The following is an 11,348-nucleotide window of genomic DNA, read 5'->3' as shown; positions in this document are numbered from 1 at the left end:
AATAAAAATGTTTGTTTTTTTTTACTCCATTTTACCAGTGTCATGAAGTACAATATGTGACGAAAAAACTATTTCAGAACGGCCTGGATAAGTCAAAGCGTTTTAAAGTTATTCACACATTTAAGTGACACTGGTCAGATTTACAAAAAATGGCCTGGTCCCTAAGGTTGAAATCTATATGTCCGTGTCCTTAAGGGGTTAAAATGAGAAGTAACGAAAACAGAAAAAACTGTGCCTCATTTACTGCTAAGAAATCAGTTTCCCATAGCAACCAACGAAATTCCATTATCGGAGGGAGGTTTGGAAAAGAAACTCTCGATCCGTCAGGTTGCCATACACGTCCTGCACCCTGCTCTCTTCCCAGCAGATGCTGAGCTGCCGCCGGTTGCTAGGAGACGCCTGGTTAGACTGCGTCAGGAAGTCATGTGGGCCCCGCGCGGTGACGTCATGACGCAGCCGGAGGGCGGGGCTTAGCGGTCCAGTGTGTGGGAAGTGGATAGATAGAGGCCCTGGAGGCTGCTGTCAGTGTCAGGCCGCGCCGTGTGTCTTCTTCTCCCGCCTGTGACGCCGCCGCCTTCACCGTCAGCCATGTGTGACAAAGAACTGATGTGGGCGCTGAAGAACGGAGACCTGGACGCGGTGAAGGAGTTCATTGCCGGGGTGAGGAGAGGCCCCGCCAGTGGGGCTGCTGTCAGGTCTTATGTGTATGGACAGGGGCAGGTTAGAGCCCATGAGCCGGTGTAAAAGTGGGACAAGTCACATGATGCAACTTTTATGCTGCCCCACCTAGTGAACTTTTCCCCCTCTTCCATATAAGGCGTAGTCACGTGACTGAGGGCCCTGCCCTCTTTCCACTAGCTTCTATGGTGGTCCTGTAACTGGTGGCCTGTTCTGTGGCAGGAAGCCACTAAAATATAGTTACTTAAAGGGGTAGTCCACTTAGGATGCCCCCTTCCCTTTTCTGAGACCACTCCTCCTGGCAGTGGATCTTCATGATTGGGGACGCTCTTTCCACTCTTCCTCCTCCTCTTATGATATCCACATACCCTTATGTGACTGACGGCCATCCACAGGTGTCTGCCCTGGGTGGAAATCATGAAACTATCACTCCCAGCTTCTCCTCCTGAGTCTTCAGGGCATGCTGGGAGTTGTAGTCTATAGATCTAGGTAGCTCACGGGGTTTGTATTAGGGAATTACTAGTTATAAAGTGTTACTAGAGTCTATGTCTGTCTCCTAGGGTGCGCATCCCCTCCCCCAGCTAACTTTACCCATGACACCAGTAAGTGAGGCTCTGGGGGATTATGTGTTCACTTACTACGGGATTCCTGGCAGCGAGAGGTGTCTGAAGCTCATACGGATGAGGCCGATGCTTCTCAGTTTAGAAACATTTATAATGCTCCGAGCATTGGCCCCTGATGTCAGTATACCGGGCAGCGGATTATGCAATATTAGGGTCACGACAGTAAATATTATCAGAGCTAACCATCAGCAGGGGGAGGACGATGGGGAAGTTTATATATTAGGCTCTGTAAAACACTGAGTCACTGTGTACATACATTATATGACGTATCCTGTACTGATAAAGCATATCATACTCCAGAGCTGCACTCACTATTCTGTTGGTGGAGTCACTGTGTACACACATTACATATCCTGTACTAATACTGAGTTACATCCTGTGTTATACTCCAGAGCTGCACTCACTATTCTGCTGGTGGAGTCACTGTGTACATACATTATATTACATATCCTGTACTGATCCTGAGTTATAAAGCATATCATACTCCAGAGCTGCACTCTCTATTCTGCTGGTGGAGTGACTGTGTACACACATTATATTACATATCCTGTACTAATACGGAGTTACATCCTGTGTTATACTCCAGAGCTGCACTCTCTATTCTGCTGGTGGAGTCACTGTGTACACACATTACATTACTTACAGTGGATATAAAAAGTCTACACACCCCTGTTAAAATGTCAGGTTTCTGTGATGTAAAAAAATGAGACAAAGGCCTCATGCATACGACTGTAATTTGTTTCCGTATCTGATCCGTTTTTTTTGCGGATAGGATGCAGAATAAATAATTTCAGAACTTTTTCCACCTTTAAAGGGAACCGGTCACCAGGATTTTGGGTATAGAGCTGAGGACATGGGCTGCTAGATCGCCGCTAGCACATCCGCAATACCCAGTCCCCATAGCTCTGTGTGCTTTTATTGTGTAAAAAAACGTTTTGATCAATATGCAAATGAACCTGATATGAGTCCTGTGTCCGGAGTCCAATTTTCTGAGCGCAGCACCGTCCCGCGTCCTCCGAATCTCCTCCTTGCTGGCTGACGTCACAGAGCTGGAGCGCCGAAATCTTGCGATGCGCGAGCTAGCGCATGCGCAGTGTCGGCATCATGTTCATTCCCTGTGCTGGCATCAGCACAGGGAACGAACTACGCATGCGCTAGCTCGCGCATCGCGAGATTTCGGCGCACCAGCTCTGTGACGTCAGCCAGCAAGGAGGAGATTCGGAGGACGCGGGACGGTGCTGGGCTCCTTCCCGCTGGACTCATCTCCGGACACAGGACTCGTATCAGGTTCATTTGCATATGGATCAAAACTACTTTTTAACACAATAAAAGCACACAGAGCTATGGGGACTGGGTATTGCAGATGTGCTAGCGGCCATCTAGCAGCCCATGTCCTCAGCTCTATGCACAAAATCCTGGTGCCAGGTTCCCTTTAATGTGACCTATAAACTGTACAACTCAATTGAAAAACAAACTGAAATCTTTTAGGTGGAGGGAAGAAAAAATATAAAAATAAAATAATATGGTTGCATAAGTGTGCACACCCTTAAACTAATACTTTGTTCAAGCACCTTTTGATTTTATTACAGCACTCAGTCTTTTTAGGTATGAGTCTATCAGCATGGCACAGTTTGACTTGGCAAGATTTGCCCACTCTTCTTTGCAAAAACACTCCAAATCTGTCAGATTGCGAGGGCTTCTCCTGTGCACAGCCCTCTTCAGATCACCCCACAGATTTTCAATCAGATTCAGGTCTGGGCTCTGATGAAGCCATTCCTTTGTTGATTTGGATGTATGCTTTGGGTCGTTGTCATGCTGAAAGATGAAGTTCCTCTTCATGTTCAGATTTCTAGCAGAAGCCTGAAGGTTTTTTGCCAATATTGACTGGTATTTGGAACTGTTCATAATTCCCTTTAGCTTAACTAAAGCCCCAGTTCCAGCTGAAGAAAAACAGACCCTTGGCATGATGCTGCCACCACCATGCTTCACTGTGGGTATGGTGTTCTTTTGGTTATCTGCAGTGTTGTTTATGCGCCAAACATATCTTTTGGAATTATGGCCAAAAAGTTCAACCTTGGTTTCATCAGACCATAACACCTTTTCCCACATGCTTTTGGGAGACTTCAGATGTGTTTTTGCAAAATGTAGCCTGGCTTGGATGTTTTTCTTCGTAAGAAAAGGCTTTCGTCTTGCCACTCTACCCCATAGCCCAGACATATGAAGAATACGGGAGATTGTTGTCACATGTACCACACAGCCAGTACTTGCCAGATATTCCTGCAGCTCCTTTAATGTTGCTGTAGGCCTCTTGGTAGCCTCCCAGACCAGTTTTCTTCTCGTCTTTTCATCAATTTTGGAGGGACGTCCAGTTCTTGGTAATGTCACTGTTGTGCCATATTTTCTCCACTTGATGATGACTGTCCTCACTGTGTTCCATGGTATATCTAATGCATTGGGAATTCTTTTGTACCCTTCTCCTGACTGATTCCCTTTAACAATGAGATCCCTCTGATGCTTTGGAAGCTCTCTGTGGACCATGGCTTTTGCTGTGGGATGCGACTAAGAAAATTTCAGGAAAGATGAACTAGAGCAGCTGAACTTTATTTGGGGTTAATCAGAGGCACTTTACATGATGGCAGGTGTATGCTGACTCCTATTTAACATGATTCTGAATGTGATTGCTTAATTCTGAACACAGCTACATCCCCCGTTATAAGAGGGTGTGCACACTTATGCAACCACATTATTTATTTATTTTTCGTCCCTCCACCTAAAAGATTTCAGTTTGTTTTTCAATTGAGTTGTACGGTTTATAGGTCACATTAAAGGTGGAAAAAGTTCTGAAATGATTTATCTTTGTCTCATTTTTTTACAGCACAGAAACCTGACATTTTAACAGGGGTGTGTAGACTTTTTATATCCACTGTGTCCTGTACTAATACTGAGTTACATCCTGTATTATACTCCAGAGCTGCACTCACTATTCTGCCTGTGGAGTCACTATGTATACATTATATTACATATCCAGTACTGATCCTGAGTTACATTCTGTATTCTACTCCAGAGCTACACTCAGTGGGTACAGAATATAACTAAGGATCAGAACAGGATAAGTAATCTATGTACACAGTGACTCCACCAGCAGAATAGTGAATGCAGCTCTGGAGTATAAAATACCCTACTCACAAGAAGTTAGGGATATTTGGCTTTCGGGTGAAACTTAAGGAAAAGTAAAAGGTTCATACTCCAGTGATATTCTATCAAAAAAGTCGGGCGTTTAAGTAGAAGCATGTAAGAGAAGAGAGAGACGGGAGGCAGCGCCTCATGTGTGGTGCTGTTTGATATTGAAATAGTGGTATCCAAAATAGTTGCGCTTACCCTCTGCCTTTGTGAGGAGTCACAACAGCTATATTTCACTTCGCTGGTATAATCCGACCAGCATACAGAGTGCCTGCGCTGCTGCCTAGGTTCCTACCCGTGCTGGGGATGCGGCCGTCGGGGTGAAGCAGTCAGTGGGAAGAATAAAAGAAAAGTTGGAACCTCTGTATCAACGCTTCTCCCGCTTCCTGTTTCCAGCCGCTCCGCTCATTTAAGAAGAAGAAGCTTTCCTCATCTCAAACAATAATCACACTGATTTAAGGTGCTCTCTCCCTAAGGAGAGTTAGTTCCCCCCCCCCCCCTGACCTGGACACAGGCCTCCTACCCAGTTAAGCCAGTACTCTCTGCTCTGCACTGATGAGGGGCAATCACCCCGAAACAACTGTCTGCAGGTGAGGTGCTGGCCTATTTAATATCCAAGTCATGTCTCAAGGCTTATTTTAAGAGCTGAACATTGACTTATAGGATAGCTGCCTTACATCTGGTGGCATTAGAGGCAGAGCTTGTTAAGAGCTTTTTTTGCATCCCTTCCCTCTCAAACAAACAATTTATTGAAACCAAAGCCAACAACAGTGGTCGGATATACCCCCTCAAAATGTCAGTGGATGAATAACTTGTCATGTGGCCTTCAGCATCAATTGCAGCTTGACAGCGACGTCTCCTGCTGTTCACAAATCGCCTTATTGTCTGCTGAGGCATGGCATCCCACTCTTGAAGGGCAACCCTCAGGTCATTGAGGTTCTGGGGTACAAAGTTACGAGCCTCTACATGGCGACTAAGCTGATGCCATAGGTTTTCAATGGGATTCGGGTATGGAGAAAAGTGCAGACCACTCCATTTGAGGTCTCCAGCAGCCGTTCCCTAATAATGCGACCTAGATGAGCTGGTGCATTGTCTTCCATGAAGATGACATTAGGCCTGTGTTGTTCATGCAGAGGCACAATGACTGGATTAATGATGTTATTCAAGTAAGTAGTAGGGGCTTGTCGTTGTACTATTCACAAAGTGTAGGGCGGTTCTGTATTAACTAGACACACCTGCCCACACCACTACCACCTCCACCAAAAGCAAACAGTCGCTGATACATAGCGCTCTCCTTGACGTTTCCAGCATCATTGGTGGCCATCACTTCTGCTTAGTGTGAATCAACTTTCATCAGTGAACAGCGCTGAGGCCCACTGGTCCGTTGTCCAGCGTATATGCTCCCAGGCCCATGTAAGACTATGACGCCTGTGCCTGGTGGTGTGGTCAGGTACGTTTGCAGGTCATCTAGCACGCAGGCCACGCTGATGTAAATGGTATCGAATGGTCTGACGTGACACTTGGCTGCCTCTTACCTCCATTAAATGTGCCTGGAGTTGGGTGGCATTCATTATCCCTTTCTGCAGGGCGTTGTTCACAATGAAGCGGTCATCAGTGTGGGATGTGGCCAAAGTACTCTTCCAGTCTCTCTGTTGCAACCTGCTGATGACAGTCCGCGACACTCTCAGCTCCTGTTTGAAGCCTTGCAATGGTGAGGTACTGTTGATCAATTGCAAGGTTCATTTTGGTCTCATGATGTCAAAATGTGAGCAGCATGATGAGGAGGACTGTTTTTAAATACCAATTCTAACTGAACCAGGAAATTCATAGGACAATTCATGGATCAAACACCTCTTGTGAATTTTGCCGTTAAGCTCCTTGTTAGAGAACAGCAAGTTGTGCAAAAAGTATTGAAATATTAAACAGTTTGACATGTGCATTCAAAAGTTTAGTTCACCTGTCAAGGTTACATTAAGTTCAACTGTAAAGGTTAGCGTGCATTTTAGGTTCATCCTGAGATTTCACCAACAAGCCAAATATCCCTGACTTTGTGATTAGTGTAGGATGCAACTCTGGATCAGTACAGGATAAGTAATGTATGTACTCAGTCGCTCCACCAGCAGAATGTGGTTCTGCAGATGCGGGTTTGGGTTACTCCAGGGTTCTGGTCCAGGTGTTGTGGAGGCAATCCCGTTGTTGTTGTGTGACACGTTTCTGGGACATGTTTGAGCCGGTGCACCTGTTGTAATCAGTGGGTGATACGGAAACCTATGGTGTCCCTGCGTTGTACTTACCATTTATTTCCTTTCAGCCGTATATTTCAGATTCTTGCAACGGGAGGACTGTTGTGTAAGTGCTTTTTAAGCAATTTCCTAATATCCCCCCTGTAAATGTTCTCCTGCTGGTCATATCATGTGCCCTGCAGCCCTTGTGTAGATTGTACTGCTGGACGTGTGAAGGAGGGGTAAGCTGGTGTCTACCTGGGGGGACCTCTCATGTGTGCCCTCATTACTCCAGGCCACGCTCTGCTTTATTTAGCTAATCTCATTAACCCTTTAAGGACATGGCCTACTTTTGGCCTTATACAATTCTTTGCAAGAGCCATAACTTAATTATTTTTTTCTGTGCCTCTGTATGAGGGCTCTTTATTTAAATTTTTTATTTTTTTTTGAAGGGAGAGTTGAGCTGTTTATTGGCATCAATTTTGTACTGGGGGAGGGGGTTGCACTGTTATTTATATTTATGGTGCAGTATGAGTATAAAGGAGTTTTCCAGGGGTACAACAGTATGTGATGGACCCCCGCCTATCTGGTTTTGATGACCTATCCTGAGGACAAGTCCTCAATATTGGATTCCCAGAAAACCCCTTTAAGGGGCTTTCCCACTTCTGGTATTTGACATGTTATCAAGATACTTTCAAAATGCGCAGGTTCCTTCTGCAAAAATACAACTTTATCTTCAAAACACAAGTTATTAGACGTCCTTGAAGTAAAGATCATCACGGGACAGACATTTAACAATAATGTGCATAGACATTGGCTTAGTTTATAAATTAAAATGGCAAAACCCGAATACAGAGGGGTTCTAGTGTAAAATTGGCACAAAGCTATGTTTCGGGAGACGCCACCCCCTTTTGTCAAGCATAAGGGTTTTACATTGGATCTCCTCCATATTCCTGCTTTGAGATCTTGATTTGTGATAGACTGAGTGGAAGTATTTTTGCAGAAGGAAGCTGCAGATTGTGTGCATCTCTTTTTCTACTGTTTTGAAAGTTGCCGTTTGCAAGGAGCGAGAGAACCTTGGATTGAGGCATATTCACACTTGGTGTCTGTAAGGTTGGTCAGAGTTATTTGTTAACATTCACAAGAAGCGCCTGCGCCATAAATGTCTGATCGATGCCGATCCTACATTTTGGGACCGACCCCAATGACCAGGCAGCCAGAGAATCCTGGCAGAGAATGCGTGGGTGAGGTGTCATGCCTGGTTCTCTCCACTCACTTTTATGGGAGTTATGGAATAACCCTTTAATTGAAGTAGGAAGCTGTGCGTTTTGGTGTCTTAGCCCCCAGCAAACATTAAAGGGGTATTCCCATCACAGACAATGGTGGCATATGGCTAGGATATGCCCCCATAGTCTGATAGGTGCAGGTCCCATCTCTAGGACCCGCACCTGCAAAGAGAATAGATCGGGGAGAGTTGTGGCTGGAGGACCCCGGGTTTCCCGGGGTCCGCCCACCACCAAGCGCTGCTCCCATACAAATGAATGGGAGCACACTGCGCGTGCGCAGCCCCCGCTCCCATTCATTTACAGTGGGATGCGAAAGTTTGGGCAACCTTGTTAATCGTCATGATTTTCCTGTATAAATCGTTGGTTGTTACGATAAAAAATTTCAGTTAAATATATCATATAGGAGACACACACAGTGATATTTGAGAAGTGAAATGAAGTTTATTGGATTTACAGAAAGTCTGCTATAATTGTTTAAACAAAATTAGGCAGGTGCATAAATCTGGGCACCACAAAAAAGAAATGAAATCAATATTTAGTAGATCCTCCTTTTGCAGAAATTACAGCCTCTAAACGCTTCCTGTAGGTCCCAATGAGAGTCTGGATTCTGGTTGAAGGTATTTTGGACCATTCCTCTTTACAAAACATCTTTAGTTCATTCAGGTTTGATGGCTTCCGAGCATGGACAGCTCTTTAAGTCACACCACAGATTTTCAATTATATTCAGAACGTTCTACTTGTTCCTCTGCATAAATGCCTTAGTGGATTTTGAGCAGTGTTTAGGGTCTTGTTGAAAGATCCAGCCAGTGGAATCCATGCGTCCCTCAACTTTGACAAGATTCCCAGTCCCTGCACTGGCCACACAGCCCCACAGCATGAACCACCACCATAGTTTACTGTAGGTAGCAGGTGTTTTTCTTGGAATGCTGTGTTCTTTTTCCTCCATGCATAACGCCCCTTGTTATGGCCAAATAACTCCATTTTTGTTTCATCAGTCCACAGCACCTTATTTCAAAATGAAGCTGGCTTGTCCAAATGTGCTTTAGCCCACCTCAAGCGGAGAAAAGGCTTCCTCTGCATCACTCTCGCATACAGCATCTCCTTGTGTAAAGTGCGCCGAATGGTTGAACGATGCACAGTGACTCCATCTGCAGCAAGATGATGTTGTAGGTCTTTGGTGCTGGTCTGTGGGTTGACTCTGACTGTTCTCACCATTCGTCGCTTCTGTCTATCCGAGATTTTTCTTGGTCTGCCACTTCGAGCCTTAACTTGAACTGAGCCTGTGGTCTTCCATTTCCTCAATATGTTCCTAACTGTGGAAACAGACAGCTGAAATCTCTGAGACAGCTTTCTGTATCCTTCCCCTAAACCAGTGATGGTGAACCTTTTAGAGACCGAGTGCCCAAAACTGCAACCAAATACCCACTTATTTATCGCAAAGTGCCGACACGGCAATTTAACCTAAATACCAATATAATATATCTTTCATGTCCTTTATCATTTATCTATAATAGATCAATAGCCTACATTTAATGCGCTGCCTGTGCTGTTTATAGTGTGTCCTGGGGATGATGAATGGCAGGAAAAGTCTAAAGCATATTGCTATGCCATAGACTTTTTCCAGGGCGTGGGTGCCCACATAGAGGGCTCTGAGTGCCGCCTCTGGCACCCGTGCCATAGTTTCGCCATCACTGCCCTAAACCATGATGGTGAACAATCTTTGTCTTCAGGTCATTTGAGAGTTGTTTTGAGACCCCCATGTTGCTACTCTTCAGAGAAAATTAAAAGAGGAGGGAAACTTACAATTGACCCCCTTAAATACTCTTTCTCATAATCGGATTCACCTGTGTATGTAGGTCAGGGGTCACTGAGCTGACCAAGCCAATTTGAGTTCCAATAATTAGTTCTAAAGGCTTTGGAATCAATAAAATGACAACAGTGCCCAAATTTATGCACCTGCCTAATTTTGTTTAAACAATTATAGCACACTTTCTGTAAATCCAATAAACTTTATTTCACTTCTCAAATATCACTGTGTGTGTCTCCTATATGATATATTTAACTGACATTTTTTATCGTAACAACCAACGATTTATACAGGAAAATCATGACGATTAACAAGGTTGCCCAAACTTTCGCATCCCACTGTATATGAGGTCGACAGAAATAGCCGAGCCACCGCTCGGCTATTTTCAGCGGCCCCATAGAAATGAATGGAGGGCGGCTGCGCATGCGCAGTGCACCCTCCACAACTTTACCGGCTCCGTTCTCTATGTAGGTGCGGGTCCCAGGTGTGGAACCCGCACCTATCACACAATGGGGGCATATCCTGGCGATATGCCCCATTGTCTATTATGGCAAAACCCCTTTAACCCCTTAAGGACTTATGACGTAATGGTACGGCATGTTTCCCGAGTCCTTAAGGACTCATGACGTACCGGTACGTCATAACTTTAAAACTAGATCTCGGCGGGGTTAATAGGAACAGGATGTCCGCTGAAATCATTCAGCGGGCATCCTGACACAACGGATCATCCTGTCAGTTTTGAATACCTTGAGGGGTGTAGTTTCTAGAATGGGGTCATTATTGGGTGGTTTCTATTATGTAAGCCTCGCAAAGTGACTTCAGACCTGAACTGGTCCCTAAAAATTGGGTTTTTGAAAATTTCTGAAAAATTTCAAGATTTGCTTCTAAATTTCTAAGCCTTGTAACATCCCCAAAAAATTTAATATCATTCCCAAAATGATCCAAACATGAAGTAGACATATGGGGAATGTAAAGTAATTACTATTTTTGGAGGTATTACTATGTATTATAGAAGTAGAGAAATTGAAACTTGGAAATTTGCTATTTTTTACAAATATTTGGTAAATTTGGTATTTTTTTATAAATAAAAATGATTTTTTTTACTTCATTTTACCAGTGTCATGAAGTACAATATGTGATGAAAAAACAATCTCAGAATGGCCTGGATAAGTCAAAGCGTTTTAAAGTTATCACCACTTAAAGTGACACTGGTCCAATTTGCAAGTTCTTAAGGTGAAATAGGGCTGAGTTCTTAAGGGGTTAAGCCTTTTTGTGGACCACCACTGTACCGTTTCACCTTGTGTATAATCATTATGTCTCAAGTTTTTAAGTTGCTCTCTATCCACACGGTATGGGATAACAAACTAATCGGTGGGCATCCAACCACTGGAACACCCACCAATCCCAAGAATGTTCCCCCTTTCTCATGGAGCAGCAGGCAGCACATGCGCCCTGCCACTCCATTCTCTGTAGGACCCCATGGAGCAGAAGCACGCATGTGTGACCACCCCTTATATCAACTGGGAAAATGGGCCCCCCATTCTAGTGACTG

The 11,348-nt window shown here is 44.5% G+C and overlaps 1 protein-coding gene across 1 annotated transcript in view; it reads left to right on the top strand.

Moving 5' to 3' along the window:
- Nucleotides 1-441: 441 nt before the first annotated feature.
- Nucleotides 442-11,348, top strand: part of MTPN (myotrophin) — a 41,809-nt gene continuing 30,902 nt past the window's right edge. The window contains exon 1 of the mRNA XM_040438391.1: nt 442-660. Within this exon, the coding sequence (XP_040294325.1) occupies nt 589-660 (72 nt within the window). The 5' untranslated portion in view covers nt 442-588. The remainder of the gene's footprint in view (nt 661-11,348) is intronic.

This window comes from Bufo bufo, chromosome 1 (genome assembly GCF_905171765.1).
Source record: "Bufo bufo chromosome 1, aBufBuf1.1, whole genome shotgun sequence".
NCBI lineage: Eukaryota > Metazoa > Chordata > Amphibia > Anura > Bufonidae > Bufo > Bufo bufo.
This window is presented reverse-complemented; position numbering and strand designations above follow the sequence as displayed.